This window comes from Dipodomys ordii, unplaced genomic scaffold, assembly GCF_000151885.1.
Source record: "Dipodomys ordii isolate 6190 unplaced genomic scaffold, Dord_2.0 Scaffold41, whole genome shotgun sequence".
NCBI classification, from domain to species: Eukaryota; Metazoa; Chordata; class Mammalia; order Rodentia; family Heteromyidae; genus Dipodomys; species Dipodomys ordii.
In genome coordinates this window covers 12,831,435-12,849,157 of record NW_012267257.1, presented here as the reverse complement: position 1 = coordinate 12,849,157, position 17,723 = coordinate 12,831,435, and the positions used below count along the sequence as shown (strand labels likewise).

Genomic DNA, 17,723 nt, shown 5'->3' with positions numbered 1-17,723 from the left:
ATGTAATGCATCACATCCTTTTTTTGCATGTAACTTTTGAACACTTGAACTTTTCCCTCTAATCATATCTCTTTTGACTTGAAGAGCAATCCAGAGTAGCATTAATGTTAGGTTAGATTTTTACTGATATTTTAATATTCTAATATGTTATATATGTCACATCGTTCTATTAATTTAAAAATCTTTTCACATATTGTTTCAGTTGAATCTTTAAGAAGAAATCAAAGGCCAAATGGTCAGTTGAAGTAATAACAATGAAAGACAGCAGTGCTTAGCTTAGCAACATTGCCTTTCTTTACAGATGAGAAAATGGAGGCTCAAATAGTGATTTTTTTCATGGTTCTTTCACTTAAAGAGTTAAAAATCAGGATTTGAAGTCAGGATTTCTAGCTCTAGATCATTTGCTTTTCTTTAATATGAGCCCACATTGGACTAGAGGAATGCTCTCTCTTATAGTTCAGTGTTCTTTCCCACACGCTAATCTTGTAAAGCCCTCATAACTTCCAAAGAGCTAGAGTTTGGAGAGTAAAGATTATTAACTTTACTAAATTTGTTTTCCTACTGTTAGTTCCTAGTGATAATTACATTTTACCTGAGAATGTTGGAAGCAAGGTAAAGACGTGATAAAGTTAAGTACTTTAGACATGCAAGATGATATTAAATTTCTTGATTATAGCCATTCTAACTGGGGTAAAGTGGAATCTCAATGTTGTTTTGATTTGGATTTCTTTTATGGCCAGAGAAGTTGAGCATTTCTTCATGTGTCTATTGGCCATTCTTGTTTCCTCTTCAGAGAAGTCTCTCTTTAAGTCTTTAGCCTACTTATTAGTGGGGATGTTGTTTCTTTGAGGACTTGTTGTTGGAGGATTTAATTTTTTGAGTCAGAAGTACCTTGTCTGTTGTATAGCTAGTTAAGATCTTCTCCCAATCTGTGGACTTTCTATTGATCTTGGTATCTATGTTCTTTGCCCTGCAGAAGCTCTGCAGTTTAATGCAAATCCCATTTGTCCAACCTTTCTTTGATTTGTTGTCCAGCCTTTCTTGGATTTGTTGTGTTTCTGAGTCTTTATTAAGAAAATTTTGGCCTGTGCCAAGGAGCCCTAGAGTTTCTCCTATTCCTTCCTGTAATGTTTTCATGGTATCTGCTTTTACCGTGAGGTCTTTGGTCCATTTGGAATTGATTCTGGTGCCAGGTGATATATAAGGGTCTATCTTTACTTTTCTACAGGTGTTTAACCATTTTGCCAGCACTATTTACTGAAGAGGCTGAGGGGCTGTGACCAAAAGGGAACACTACTATACTAGAAAGCAGTATGGAGGTTCCTCAAAAGACTACAGATAGAGTTCCCCTATGACCCAGCAAACCCACTTCTGGGCATTTACCCAAAAGATCACAAACAAGGCTGTATTAAAGCTACCAGTACAATGATGTTTATCACAGCATTATTTACCATAGCTAAGATTTGGAACCAACTCAGATGCCCCTTGGTAGATGAATGGATCAAGAAAATGTGATACACCCCCCCCCCCACAGTCAATGAAATTCTATTTTTCCACCAGAAAGAATGGCACTGCCTTATTTGTAAGGAGCTGGAAAGTCTTGGAAGAAAATCAGTAAACCAAACCCAAAGAAACATAGGAACCATAGTTTCCCTCATTTGTAATAATTAGTATATGTCCAGGATATTCCTAGAAGATGAACAGAATAGCTCAATAGCTATGTGCATATGACCATATACGATGATGCTGAGAGAAATGAACTCCAAGACATGGACATAAGAGGTTTTTCGTTGTTGTTGTTTTTAAAGTACTATGTGATTTCTTGTTTCTTTTGTGTTTTACCCCTGTGGTTTATCCCTTGTTGTCACTGTATTTGATTTTGATACCCAGTGTATGGTATATATTATCTGAGTTAGGGAAGGTAAGGGGGAGAACAAAATGGTGAGCAAGGACAAAGGGGGAGCCAATGCAACAGCAATACCCACAAGATCTGTACAACAAGAGTGAAAGAGCTGGGGGGAAGAGAAAGTAGGAGAAAAATGAAGGAGGGGGTAATGTTTGACAAGGAATGTACTCACTACCTTACTTATGTAACTGTAACCCCTCTGTACATTACCTTGACAATAAAATTAAATTAAAAAAAGAAATGCACAATGACACCATATTTACATCACTTGTTAGAACTGAGATCATCTCATATATTGTGCCTTGACAGAGACTTTAGCCTCATAAGTCTTCACTGTTGAGAAAGGATACCACTTTTCAGACCTGTCATGATTGGACCCTTTACATGATAGAGAGGAGACAAATGGAGACTGTGGGATGACACATCATTAACCCACCCAGAGACAGGTCAAGACCAGGACTTCAGCCTTATTTTAGAAGCTGATCCTCACTGACAGTGAGTGGTCTGGGGAGCAATGCTTGGACATTATTTCCAGATGCCCTTGTGTTGAGTAAAGAGATGACAAATCCATTTCTACTTATTCTTCTGGTTAAAGCTGTTAGTAGTCATTACACACAAATTTATCACATAAAAATATTTAGGAAGAGAACTAGAGGACAAGACACTTACCACTAGGTATCTGAATGGAGTGCTCTGGACTCCACTGACTCCAGTTTCCATGATCTGGCTTGCAGCGGACCTGGACAGAGTATTTCAGTCCTGGATGTAAGCTGAGAATCTGAAACTTGGTCTGTTGCCCAGCAAAATGAGTCTTAAGAGGAACAGGAAAACAGAAGTCACTACTGACCTTTTTTATGAAAAAATTATCAATAATAAATTATATAAATTATAAACTATCAGACCTTTCTCATGAAAAAATTATCAAAAATAAATTATATAAATTATAAATTATCAGAGGTGCTAGGGTAGATAATCATATGCGGGCTATCAGATCCTTCTCTGGGGAGATGGGAGGGGACGAGAAGGGGAAACAAAGGAAACAATGCTTGATAAGAAATGGACTCATTATCTTGCTCATGTAATTGTAACCCCTCTGTATGTTATTTTCTCAATAAAAAAACTGTTCACACAAAAATTAACAGATTTTGTATCTTTTCATTTTGAAGTCTATTTGAGAAAGACAATTATTCTACCCTCCTCCAATTCTATTTTATGAATTACAGATGTCAATAAATTTAACACTGTAAACATAGAAAAATTATAAAAATACAAAAATAGTTTTACTGTTTTTTCTTGAAGAAACTGATTCGAGGATTTTTAATTAGTATTAAAATTACCAGTTGGAAATCAACTGGGTGTTCATGTATGTTGAAGTAATTGTGAACACATTAAACATGATTTTGCAAGCAGGGAATTAGTTTTCATCTCTAGGGGTCAGTCTTAATATCATTTATACCTAACTTTATTTATATATAACGAGATAGCCTGTGTTTCTTGATATGATGAAGTATACTTGTCAATAACTGCTTAACCAACATCTAACCAAGTTTTTAGATCTGATTGGTTACAAGAAATACAAAGGTAGAGAAATTAGGTAAATGACTCTACAACAAACGATAGACAAATGAAGAAAGCAGGACATCTGGTGGTACAAGTGACCAGCATCTTGAGTGCATCCAAAGGAAGAGATATAACAGCCAGGTCCTATTTGCAGCCCTTGGATGGATTCTGGCTTGAAAAAAGCAGCTGTTAAAGATATTTTTAAAACAACTGGGAAAGATTATAATGCAGATTATCTACTGAATGGTGCTAAAGAGGTTTAATTCATTTCCTCTGTCTGATCCTATTATTTTGGCTATACAAAAAAAGGGATGCCTACTAAATTATGTAAGGGTAGACTATCATGATTGATTTATTGTTTTGTTTCTTCATATTGAAGTGTGTAAAATTATTTCTTCAGAAACACAGACATTATTCATGGACACTGGGATTCCTTCACCTCCTGTCCTAGCATTATTAAGTACTTTTAAAAGTGTCTACATTTAAGATATATCAAAGAAGAAGGGGGCTTGGAAACACGGCAGAAGACTGTCCTGTTCAGTGCAGGGAATTATGTTCAGGAGAGCTGTGAAACTGGGCCTCCTTCAATTCCAAAAGAAGGAGGAATTGATGGAGGAATTTCCTATCTGATAGCCTACATTTGCTTGGGGATGTTAGCACAGTGGCCAAGCCATTGGAGAAATGAACTGTTCTTGGTTGTGAGGGGTTCACTCTTGCTATAGGAGACATGGTTGCTTCAACAAGCTTCTGTCTGACTCACCTCCCACTCAGCTGCTTTTTCGGGTTTTAATCGAATTTCATACTGTAGTGTGAGCCAACCAGATCTTACATCAATAATGGTGGGTGGTTGCCATTCTATCCACAGGTATGGTTTTCTGTATTTTGGATGCTTTACTTCCAAAGTCAGATTCATAGGAGGATGTGGTACAACTGTGGACATAAAGAAAATTTCCATTCATTTATGTTAGTTGCTTGCTTTTAAAAATTAGTCTTACTGCTTTCAATCATGGTCTATGTTGCTAATGTCCACTCATCCCACTGCATTTTAAATCCTCAGAAGACAAGATCTATCTTAGTATGAGATCAGCTGGATCTGTGCTGAATATGGGGTTTAGATGATAAGCAAGATAAGCAGCTGAGGTTTCATTCTTAATGCATTCTCCACGTAGTACCAGGCAGTCTCATACATACAAACATATTTGCATGATGGTGGAGGACCAGGTGATACTAACTAGACTATGATTTCCAAGTAGGATTTGGGATGGAAAATTACTGGGGAAATGTATTTGAAATAGCTTCCTTCCCTTAGCCAGGAGCAAGAGGCTACTTGTTGACACACATGCTTTTTATGATCTATTAATGTGTGTTTATAATATTGTAGGTAACAAGTATATAAATCTTGCCTTTGGTTCAATAACAGTTCACAGTATATGAACAGAATCCATTCACTCAGATAGTAAATTGGGACATGTGTCTACCAGTTGACATGTTTGGTAATGACCCCTTTAGCAACCTCAGAACAGACAGTTGGCTCATTCTGACTTTGCTCATGTCCCCATGTCCCTATGAGGACAGTAATAAAGATGCCTTAAGGGCAGCCCAGGAATTAACCAGAGCCCGCCCATTACAGGCTCACATGTAGGAATGAATAAATTCATTGGAAAATGTCTCTGGGGAGGGGTGTCCTGCTCACAAAGCAATGAGGCAACAACTTATTTCTCTCAGCTGGGAGAATATTATGAATAAACTAATGCCACTAAGTTACACAATTAAAATAGAGTTTGTTCCACCCACTTAGTTGCCCAGGTATGCAGAGGTTAATGTCGCCACCATATGTGGGGACTTATGGGACTATGAAGACTTCCATCCAGATGTCAGAGGAATGTCTTGGAGCCAGGCAATGTTGTGGTGGGTTCCAAGTCTTTACAGACAGCCCTGAGAGGATGCTATGTGTAGCAGAAAAGGTGAAGCCTACACTGAAATGAAGACCCTGGCTGCTGGAGATGCCAGGATTGTGAAACATCTGCCAAGTAAAATCACAGGTGATAAGTGGGATCATGCTAAAGGACAGGCTTCTTTTGGCCTATAATTGTCAAGGTAGTAGGGGCAGGGCTATCCAGGCCTGTTGAAGGTCACATCATGCCACTTGGGATCTGGATGGCAGATATGGAACTATAGGATTTAGTGATTTCTCTGATGAGTTTTGATCTTGCTTTGATTAAAACCTTCCATCTATTCTATTTCTCCCCTGAATGGGAATGTCTACTTTTTGCCATTCTATCTTGGAAGTACACAATTTTATATTTGATGTTGCAGAGAGTCATATCTAAGAGTTTGTTTGGAGTATCAGAAAAGATGTTGTACTTAGACTTTTGGACAATTCAAGATGATGAAGATTCTCAGGTGTATATCATAAAACAGACAGGCCTTTGGGGGTCCAGGGGCAGAATGTTATAATTTAGATAATGTGTTTAGGTGTCAAGTTGACAAATGAAGAACTTGTGAAATGTAATGTCGATTGTCAGTCTCCTTTGGATCAGAAGAAGCTATGGCATTAAGCAAAGAGCACTTTTAGGTTGTCTGTGATGGCATTATCAGATAGACAGGATTAATTAAGAGGGTACAACTCATCCTGAATGTGGACAGCAGCATGCCTCAGGCTTGAGGTCCAGACAGAATGGAGGAGAATGCCTTCAGTAGCCAAGGCATTCTCTCTCTCTTTCTCTCTCTCTCCCCCTCTCTCTCATTACCTGGCTGACATCATGTGAGCTGTTCTGCCATATCCTCCCTGCCATGTGGACTGAAGCAACTAAATCTGTGAGGCAGAATATATCTTTTCTTCTTTAAGTTATTGCTCTGAGCTATTTGTTTCCAACTACAAGAAAGTGTGACTAACAACTTGATAAGTGCTATTATAAAACATATTCTGTAGAAGGAAAAACAGGCATAGAAGAGGCAAAATGACCTCAAACTACCATGTGATAACATTAAACACCCATAAGAAAGGTTAGGACTCCAGCACTCAAACAGAATGTGTGTTATTTATGATATGGAGGACATGGAAACTGAATATTCCTCAGACAGTCAAACATAGATGTACCATTTTGTTCAACTCTACTCCTAAAGGTATACTTAAAAGAATCAGAAATGAATGTGGATATGGTCAAAGTATTTTACATAAAATAGTTTATAAACAAAGAACAATGAAACCTTTTCAAATTGCTTTAAAAGGGAAAAAAGAGATTGCTTAAAGAAGAGATGAGAAAGAGATGGAGGGGATGATTTTGGGTATGTCATCTGCATGTATAGAAATGTTACAATATAGCTGGGTGCCAGTGGCTCATGCCTGTAATCCTAGCTACTCAGGAGGCTGAGATCTGAGGATCATGGTTCAAAGCCAGCCCGGGAAGGAAAGTCTGTGAGACTCTTATCTCTAATAAACCACTAGAAAACCGGAAGTGGCGCTGTGGCTCAAGTGGTAGAGTGCTCATCTTGAGCTGAAGAGCGCAGGGACAGCGCTCAGGCCTAGAGTTCAAGCCCCATGACCAACAACAACAACAAAAAAAGAAATGGTGCCACTAATACATGCTAATAAAAATCTTTATAAAGGAGTGATGATAGATATTCAAAGAAAGACTTGTATATGAGTGAATATAGCAGCACTATTTATATGAATCCCAAAGTGGAAAGATGCAAATGTTCACCAAATGATGAAAAGATAAACAAATTTAGCATAGTCACAAATTGTATGCTCCCATATATGTAAACTCTACAGGCTCCATTTAGAGCGATGGGATCCAGGAATGTGATTTTAAATAACTTATTTCTCTCAGCCGGGAGAACCAGCTAATAGATGCAAAATACTGTGAATGAACTAATGCAACTGAATTGCACAATTAAAATAGTTAAAATATTAAGTCTTGTTAGGTGTAGTTTTAAAAGCTTTTTTTATTAGTCTCTAGTAGTTTTGTTGCGACATTTCTATCCATCTATACAATGTGTCCTGACCAAACGCATCTTCTCCATCACTCTCCTTCATTTCCCCTCTCCCTTCTTAAAACCATTTCAATAGCGTTTTATCTTTCTGTTTTCATCCATGCACATAAAACAAATCCCCAAGCTGAAGAAAGCACTTATTCTCAAATTCTGGTAAGTACAGGCTATGAGAACACCTCTCTAAGAGTGAAGTGCCAAGGATAATGGCTTACCTTGACCTATCCTGTATTACCCCCCACAGTGTGGTCTTTAAATCAGGTGGGCAAGGAATGGCTGTGACAAAAGCATATTTGGAATTATGTCTTCTGTTTGCCTCAAAAAAAGAGCCCTATTGTCACTGTATTTGATTCTGGTGCCCTGTCTTGTATATACATTTTTCTAATTTGGGGAGGGGAAGGGAAATAACAAAATGCTGAAACAAGGATATGGGTTGACCCATTGTAACAATGAGACATACAAGACAGTATGTTGAAAACCAACTTTACAGATGGGGGGAGGAGGTGTTGGGGAGGTGGGGAAGGAAGGGATAGTAGGGGAAAAACAAAGGAGGGGTAACAGTGCTCCATAGGAAATGTACTCATTACCTTACTCATGTCACTGTAACCCTCTGTACAGTATCTTTTCATCAAAAAATTAAAAAAAATCCCATGAATTCTAACATTCATGTGTTTCAGGTATCAGTTAATTAATACAAACTTTATGTTAGACACAGACTGAATCATGCCTCTAATCAAAACATAGTTTTATACAAGTTTAAGGAAGATGTCCACTTAGGCAAAGTTCCTCAACCTCCACAGTACTGACATTTTGGACAGGGTAATGCTTTGTTGTGGGCAACTGTATGATACTTGCTGCCGTGTTCAGCATTGCTAGCCCCTTAATAATCAGATCACCCTTAAATTCTGACATTCTAAACTATCTCCAAACACTGTCACAAATCCTGTGGGAGGCAAAATAGCCCCTAGCTGAGATTATTACTTTTAAGAGCTTTCAACATAGCAATAGCAACCAGAAAGAAATCTACTTCTGTGCAATTATCTGCCAGTGTTGGACAGTTAGAACTTGCAGTATGGTTGTCCCTGGATGAGTGTCAAGCTGTCAGAAAATGTACTGTGATGAAAACTGTTCTATCTGAGAACTTTTCTAACCTGTCACCAGGGCCACAGGCTTCAGGGGTTATGCGAGAGTTCCATGAATATTTCTTTTATTATTCTGACAAAATATGGACTGGCACATCAGATAATATGTTTCCCAGAATCCATGCAAATCCAATAGATGCTTCTCAGTCTCATTTTCAAAACATATTCCTTAGGGTTGGGGTTAGGCTGAGCCTGTTGTTTTGTGGGTAACATGTTGCAACAGTTGCTCATTTTAGAACTTCTCTTGTTTCCATTGTTTAGCTTCTGACTCTTTAAAAAACTTGTGGGCAGGGCATTGGAATTCAAGAGAGAACCCACAAAATGGAACTGTCACTTAGTATCTTATAGACTCCATGTCTTTTTTATTGTGAAAATACCATATAGAGGGATTACAATTACATGGGCAAGGTAATGAGTACATTTCTTATCAAGCATTGTTGCCTCCTCCTTTGTTTCCCCTTTCCCATCCCTTCCCATCTCCCTCCCCCCACCCCTGTCCTCCTAGACTCCATGTCTTAAATGGATTGATGTGGATGTATTTATTTTATTTCTGCTTGTTAATAGGATTGCCTTCCTTATATTCCCCACCTTCAGGCATATTCCCAAATTATGGCAAGGAGAAAACATTCAAATGTGCTCACTGGTATCAGAAGCTTTTCCTAGTTTTTAAGGATCAACTTTTTACCCTTTTGTAGTTTGGAAGGCTCAACATGTTAAAGGGATGATATGCTAGTGAAAAATGGAAGGGCCTCAAGCCCAATTTTCCCTGTTGATGTTAGATGAATGAGGAAGATTTGAACATAACCCTGAATGTAATTAGCAACTTCATAAATTATTATTCAAGATAAGGAAAGAACCTAGACCACCTCACTCAATCCCTTGTCTCAGGATTCCTTTGGTCACCCTTGCTAAACCATAACAGCTCTTGTGATTGTGCTTGATTAAAGCAAGGCACATCTTCCACATTGACTTAGTTCTACTTTGTTGATGACTTATCAAGACATTACACTAGTGATCTTGGCCTTTGCTCTTAGTATGTAAGTTGCATTCCTTATTCTCCAATTCTTCATTTGTAATTTAATATGTCAGGATTAGCATGGGGTAAAGCAATTGAAGCAATACTCATGGAGTCAATTCTCATGGACACAGATGAACTTTTTCTAAAACCTGCTTCTTCATGGAGTAGCTCTATCTTCCAAAAGGCAAACAATAAAGGAATTTCAGAAAGAAGGAAACATCTGTTGTAGAAGCAGGGCAGAGAGAATGATTGACAAGGGAAGCAAATATAGACTATCCTGCTGGGTGCAAAAGCATGGGATCCAGGGAAAAGCATGGTGATACAAAATTCCCAAATGCCAATCACGCTTCCAATAACAATTGGACAACAATTACTTCAAAATGCTCAGTTGAAAACGATTGTGAATTTCCTCATCTTTCCTTCTAGAAACCACCCATAAGCCGAGAATGTTCACATGAAGCTTGGCTATTGGTAGATAGATAGTGGAATAATAAATTCCTCCCTGACGCTTCAGTTGCTTACCTATGTATATGACCTCCACCGTATATGGGATTGAGGCACTGCTTCCCAAGCGGTTAGTGGCAGTCATCCAGACAGTGTATGTTTTCCACAGGGAGGTATGCTTCTTGCTAAAGTAACAGGAGTTGGGGCCACCAGTTGTGTAATCTGGACATTCATAGGTGATATTTTCTCTGCAATGAAGTATGCATTAGGAATCAATAAGAAAACAAGAATAAGAGTGACTTTTAAAAATGACAACTTTGGTGTGGGGGGGCGGTGAGGATTGGGTGGGGGGGCGGGGGGAAGATGGGAAGGGATTGGAAGGGGAAACAAAGGAGGAGGCTACAATGCTTGATAAGAAATGTACTCATTATCTTGCCCATGTAATTGTAACCCCTCTGTAGAGTATTTTCACAATAAAAAATAAAAATAATAACCATAACAAAATATATATTAATACCATTAGACTTTGGGAGGCAGGTATTTTGAGTGTGTAAAATCTGAACAAAAAATAGCTCCCCAGATTCTGTGCTTTCCCATCGTAGCTGGGAGTGAGGGGAAGAAGGGTGCTGGAGAAAGGGGTGGAGGGTGTATATATATATAGTTCCTCAAGACTTTGCTTCTAACCATTCCATCCCTTGGGTAGCTGTTCCTGTGGGCTTTGTGAAATGAACTCTTGAGCTGCTCCTGGCTAAGAACTCACCTCATGGAGGGCATTACTTCACGTCTAGAGGTTGGGATCTTCACCTGCACCTATAGACAGTGGCACCACTGACAATGCAACACTTATTGCACATGTATGTGGAGTTTCATTTGAACAAACAAAAGGACTCAGAAGGTCACACCCTGATGCCAGTATACTCCGAGTCAACCAGATGCTTGAAAGGAGGTATTTCAGTCTCTACAGGCTTATGAGGTGCCTCATATTTTGACTTTGGAGCCTCAGCTCCAGACACACCATATGAATATGTCATATAGGTTGCCAGTTTAAGTTCTTGAAATCTGCATGACACCTCTTTCAGTATCAGACCGGAGAGCAATTTTGTATACAAGCAAATTTTGTCCCTGAAAAGTGGGACAGATGTTCCTACAAGTGATAAATACTTTGTTTTAGGACCACGATACAGCTTTTCAAGAATGTCCAAGAGGGTCTCATCATGAGTGTAACAAAATTCTTAGTCAGAGATTATATAATTTAGTCTTCATGGCAATAGTTCATCCAAAAATGTCCTCAAGGTGGACCTGACTTCTGATTTTTGTTTTTCTTGGGTATGTAGCCCAGGTTGACCTCGAACTCATGATCCTGCTTCAACCTTCCAAGGGCTGGAATTACAGGTGCGAACCACTATGCCCAGCTAAGATCTTGAGTTCTGGATCATCACCTCGCAAAAGAATTTCCTTGGGCAGGAGACAAATTTGAAAACCTGATGTACCATGTTTTTCATGGTATACATACCATGGATTACATGGGGCTAGCTTATATATTTCTCTTAAAATAGTGTTACTAAGAAAAAAATATAAATCACAAAGGATTTATTAATACAGAATATGGGGCTTTAGGTCACAATTTAAACTCATGACAAGTAACTTGAAACATTGCTAATTTTGTATTGCCATTAGTTGGAATACTTAGAAAGATTGAAAGAGGGGCTGGGGAGGTGGCTCAGTGGTAGAGCACTTGCCGTGCATGCTCGAGGCCCTGGGTTCGATTCCTCAGCACCACATAAGCAAAAAGAAAAAAGCCAGAAGTGGCGCTGTGGCTCAAGTGGTAGAGCGCTAGCCTTGAGCTGAAGAGCTGAGGGACAGTGCCCAGGCCCAGAGTTCAGGCCCCACGACCAGACCAAAAAAAAAAAGAAGAAAGATTGAAAGAGTATGCAAAGGACTTGAAGAGGACAAGAGATTATCTTATTTTTCCAGTGACATGAGTCTTCTTGGAGCAAATTCAGGAAAGAGTATGAAATCTCCTCTTCCTTTTGTAACTAATGTATCCTACTTAAAAACCTACATTGCCAGGGGCTGAGAAAGTGGCTCAGTGGTAGAGTGTTTGCCTTGCATGCCTGAGGCCCTGGGTTCGATTCCTCAGTACCACATAAGCAAAAAGAAAAAAGCCGGAAGTGGTGCTGTGACTCAAGTGGTAGAGCACTAGCCTTGAGCTGAAGAGCTGAGGGACAGTGCCCAGGCCCAGAGTTTAGGCCCCACAACTAGACCCCAAAAAAACCTACATTGCCATGAGTAAGTAAATACATAAATTCTGAAGAGAGATTTTGAGAGAGGTAGTCATGTTGCTTAAATTTATAATTTTATTCATTTAATATGTACTGAATAAGCCCTTTTGGATTATATCAAGTCAGCCTGGATTTATTTGTAAAGAAATTTTGTACTTTCAAAGATTATACATTTGTTGGGCCGGGTGTTGTTGACTCATGCTTATAATTCTAGCTACTTAGGAGGCTGAGAACTGAGGACTATGGTTTGAAGCCAGTTATCAAGAAAGTTCATGAGACTCTTATCTCCAAATAACCACCAAAAAAGCCAGAAGTAGAACTGTGGTTTAAGTAGTTAGAGCACCAGCCTGGAGCAAAAAAGCTCAAAGACAATACCTAGTCCCTGTTTAAGCCCCAGGATCAGCACACACAAAAAAGGTATACATTTGTTGAAAGAATACAATTAAGAATCACAAATCAGGAGGGAAAATAGCTGAATTTATTCTTGTATAAAAATGTATTCTAATTCTAGGGGCTGGGAAGGTGGCTAAGTGGTAAAGTGCTTGCCTTGCATGCATGAGGCCCTGGGTTCGATTCCTCAGTACCACATAAGCAAAAAGAAAAAAGCCAGAAGTGGTGCTGTGGCTCAAGTGGTAGGGTGCCAGGTTTGAGCTGAAGAGCTGAGGGACAGCGCCCAAGCCCAGAGTTCAGGCCCCACGACCGGACCTCCCCCCAAAAAGTATTCTAATTCTTAAATCCTGCTCTTGCTTATATAGGGAGTGATAGCTACAAAGTGTAGAATATCTTTGCAGAAATGGACAACTTCAGAACATATAAATAAATATGTCACAGTTATTCTTACTGTTGAATAAAATTAAAATGAAGAACAGCAACAATAAAAATATATAAAGAAAGTGTGGTAATTTGAACTCAAACCCAATATTTCTTTGGTTTGGAGAGCGTGAGCATGCACTGGTGGAGTCAAAGGGCATTGAGAGCTTTTTACCTTTCCTTCTTGTAATACACCGTGTAATTGGTAGGAAGTCCTCCATCTGTCCCGAGCTTCCACCAGCAAGTGAAGGTTTCCTTCTCAGGGGAAAGACAACTAACGATCTCAGGCATTCCAGGAGGCGACTCTCCTAAAAGAAGCCACAAGCTATAGGAATCAATATTGAGATCCCTAGTCTCCAGGTACCAGAAGCAGATTTCTGGCACTCAGGCTAGAGACAGGACCTCAGGGCGAGGAAGCCTGGGGTCCAGTACTCACATTGCCAAAGCAAAAGAGGGTGGGTAGGATATGATCAAAGTACTTTACTCCTGGTGAAAACAGAATAATGAAACCCATTAGAAGTTGTTTAAAAATGGGACAGGAGATGATAAGAAAGGGTAATATACATGAGACCATCACAACAAAACTCTGCTTGACAATTAATACACACTAATAAAAATGAGAAAGGAAAGGGGAAAAATAGCCAAAGTATTAGTATCCAGAAACAATTCCCTGATTATCTTGATGGTGGCAAGGCACTAGAGGAAGCCTGGTGTTTGTGGTGGTGGTGTTGAGTTTCTATTTAGAGATGGAAGTAACAGTAGCTTAGGTGTAAAGACCAGTAAACTGTAATGTGTAGTGCACCTGTGGGGAGCAAGACCAATGCAAATTCAAGTTTCAGTTGATAAAGCTGTCTATCCACAGCATAGGAATGACCGTGCAAAGAACCTGCACATACTTTTACCCATACATTGAACTCTGGCATGTTTCTTCTCTGCTCACAAATTCCTATTTTTCTGCCATCCCCACAGGATTGCCTGTGTCTCTGTCTGGATCTGTATCAATGCTGCTCCTTTTGTCTGTTTTCTCCTGTGTCTCTTTTCCTTTCCCTCCTCTGCCAGTCCCTCCCTTCTTCTCCCTACTGTTCCACTCTCATCGTCCCCTTCCCTTTCTATTTGATTGCATTCATCTTTCTTTGGTGTGGTGTGCTTCCTTGTTTACTCATAAACTAGATCTAGCTTCCACATATGAGAGGAAGCATGCACACTTTGTCTTGCTGGGCCTGATGTACTGCCATTCAACTTTGATATAATGGCTTAGTCTGTCTCCCCACAATTCCTACGGTCATTGATGAATCTTGATTATTAGTCTCTTTCCACTTTTATGTTCTCTTCCTTATTTTGGGTTTTCTTATGTGAGTAGCAGAAAGCCTCCTTTTAATTTGATGGAGCTTTTTGGGACGTGAGGCATAGTCTGTGATAGCCTAGTAGGAAGTTCTACTCTGAGTTGGGAGCTACCATTGTATCAAAGCACCATACCTGGTCTCAGGCTGGAAACTGGCAAGTCTCTAGAAGATGATTTGGAGAACATAACATATGTCACGGGGATAGAATTGTTCATTGCCTATAATCTCAGAAGCTTCTGGTAAGTGGGTTCCCCCCTTTTATTTATTGGTTGTGGGGCTTGAACTCTGGGTTTGGGCGCTGTCCCTCGGCTCTTCAGCACAAGGCGAGTGCTCTACTGCTTGAACCACAGCACCACTTCCAGTTTTCTAGTGGTTTATTGGAGATAAGAGTTTTACTGACTTTCCTGCCCAGGCTGGCTTTGAACCATGATCCTCAGATCTCAGCCTCCTGAGTAGCTGGGCGCCCAGCTTGGGTTCCCATTTTGTTGCTTGGATATTAGATTCAAAGAGGGAGAAGGAAACCCTGTGATTTTTGCCCTGACACTGCTGGACCAACCATAAAAAGATCTGTAACTCCAGTTACTTCTGCTTGTTGCCTTGGGGAGTCAAGAGCACAGGGAGGAGCTCTCAGATGTTGGCTTCAGTAGCTCAGGGGCTTCTCCTTGTTTTCTCCAAATTTGTTCCATGCTCCCCAGAATTTCTGACTGAGCCAAGATCAGAAAAAGCAGGTGTGTAAGGGAACTGTGGTAAAGAGAATGTGGATAGGAATTGAGGCCTATAGATAACCTGGCCAGGCAGAGTTTAATGGATTGCATGGTACAGAATGCAGGATGGAGACCTGGAAACAGGATGATCATGTCAGTGGAGCCAGTCATAAGCCAGCTTATAGCCAATGTGCTCTGGGCATAGATCCTGCTGAAATGGTTCCTCTTAGCCTGGTGTAGCTCTGCAATGCTGTAACATTGACCACCCTCTGGGGAGGATTTCCTCAGGAAAATGTTATTGGGAATCATGGCAAAAATACAAGTGTTCTTTTATTTACTTCTTTCTGTCTTTGGTGGGAGTGTGCATATGGGAAAGAGAGAGAAGTTTATTTAAAAAACCCTAACGTTTATTGTTAAATGTGGAACACACTTGAAATCAATCAGCAATACTGTTGATGATTTGAGTTCTTAGAGTTTTCCCTGTGGATCATTCTGATCTCTGCTTTCCTTTTTGTCTTTCTTGGGGAATTTTTTCTTTTCACATTTTAATGATTGTTAATAGCATATTCTGCAAAATTGCAACAGAAAGGTAAAGTTGGGAAAGTATAATTAATCAAAGTTCTCTTGATATACTTTAGAGGAGGCAGTTAAACTTAAAGGACTGACTCAATGAACAAGCACACAGACAACCACAGTGGTGCCACACTTATGTGTGTGTGTGTGTTTATACGTATGTAGACAAATGGCCTTATAGACGTCAGGCCAGAAGTACACACACACACACACACACACACACACACACACACACACACACACACACACCATGCACCTGGGGTATATTTTTGGCAGAACACATTGGCAACATGCATATATTCAGAGAAATTATACAACAGACTAAGTATATAAAGATACACAAAGGCATGATATCCACATGAAAATATTGATGATCAGGCACTATGAAAAGTTAATATACACACATACATATCAAAGTATGCACACACAGGAATGCAGAGGGGTATATACATGGAACTGTACACAACAGGTACACACCTTCTACCTTAGCTTCATCTCTTCTAATAGCAATTGCTTACATGCCTTTATGACTTTTCAAAGACTTAATCACATGCACTATATCATCTGAAGTGGAAGAAACATCATTTTTCTCACTTTGGAAATTTGGAAGCCCAGACACATTAGGCAAGTGACTCAAGGTCACACAGCTAATAACGGGCAGAACCCGGACGGGAATTCAGGCCCTCTTATCATCAGAGCTGTTTCATTCCCCTCCTGAACTAAGTATACAGGGAAAAGAGCATAGTGACAAGATTTTGTCTAAATTTTATGAAAAGAAAGGTTGCAGATAATTTAGTAAGCAGCCCATGACAGAAATACTTTCATTTCTCATAACAACATTGAAAGACCACAATGGCCTCTCTATCCCGTTGATGAGCAATCCAGGCAAAGATATCGAAAAGGACAATCTTTTACTTACCATTCAGAAGACTGATGTGGAGAAAAAGTAGCAGAATGCAAGCAATTGTGGATGCCACATTTTCCTTCATGTTGTCTCCCTTCTCTTGCCACAGGTAATGTATCAGAGATGTCCTGAAAAAGGAGGTACCAGGGAACCTTTGTGAAATCACAGCTGGGTTGGCTACTTGCCGTACTTTATTCTGGCTGTTTGTAACTCATTCTTGCTCCTTGCTTAATGTGAATGACAAAACAGGAGGAAGGGAATGTAGGAAAATGTAACATAGGAGAGCTTGGCTCAGAAGCATCGATTCACGCTTGCTGGGAAAAATTCCACCACCAGGGGTCATTAGATGACAACGTAGTGAGTTGATGGATGCTCTGGTAGTTGGTTTCTTTGAACAACAAAAAATGTTCTCCTTTTCACCCAGTCGGTAGTCGTTTAATAATACATGGCCCACTTCATGTGACATACATTGTATGACCCACAAGAGAACCACTCTTGGAGGAAGGACTTTGGTTTTGGTCCACCAAGCAAAAACAATCCAGGCTGAAAAGTGAGAATCTTCAATACAACTTCCGTACAACTTTCTTAGACAATGCCAAGTTATGGAGGCTCCCTCTGAAAGTGCAGGCTGAGAAGGCTCTGGAAGTCTGTTGGACTCTGGGCATGGCTGTGGAGCCAGCCCCGAGCTGAACTCTAGAGAACCTCCTTGTGGTTTTCTCCCGCTGACCCTACCTCACTCTTTGTAAAAGCCTCATAAAAACTGACAATAAATGCCAGCAATAATTCAAATCCCTTGGGCTCAGAGTATTAAGTAAAATTTGAACCTGCAGGAGTTGAGAGTGTTAAACAGTTTATTATTAGTATTATTTTTACCCTTGGAGCAACTTTCAAAGCCTCTCACGGTCCTTCTAAGAAAAAAAGATTTTTAAAGCCATTTGACAAAGAAAAAAAGCTCATTAGTCTTGTTAGACTTCAGATGCTCAGAAAACAATAGATTTGACAGGCTAAGTGTAAATTCTCAGAAGCACATGGCTTTAATATCCT

At 39.7% G+C, this 17,723-nt stretch overlaps 1 protein-coding gene across 1 annotated transcript in view; it reads right to left on the bottom strand.

Annotated features, from left to right (window-relative positions):
* Window positions 1-17,723, bottom strand: part of Prlr (prolactin receptor) — a 118,936-nt gene that overhangs the window by 4,471 nt on the left and 96,742 nt on the right. Inside the window, exons 3-7 of the mRNA XM_013018547.1 lie at window positions 16,695-16,807; window positions 13,331-13,463; window positions 10,142-10,311; window positions 4,227-4,396; window positions 2,576-2,717 (exon numbers count right to left, since the gene is read on the bottom strand). Coding sequence (XP_012874001.1) covers window positions 2,576-2,717; window positions 4,227-4,396; window positions 10,142-10,311; window positions 13,331-13,463; window positions 16,695-16,764 — 685 coding nt within the window. The 5' untranslated portion in view covers window positions 16,765-16,807. The remainder of the gene's footprint in view (window positions 1-2,575; window positions 2,718-4,226; window positions 4,397-10,141; window positions 10,312-13,330; window positions 13,464-16,694; window positions 16,808-17,723) is intronic.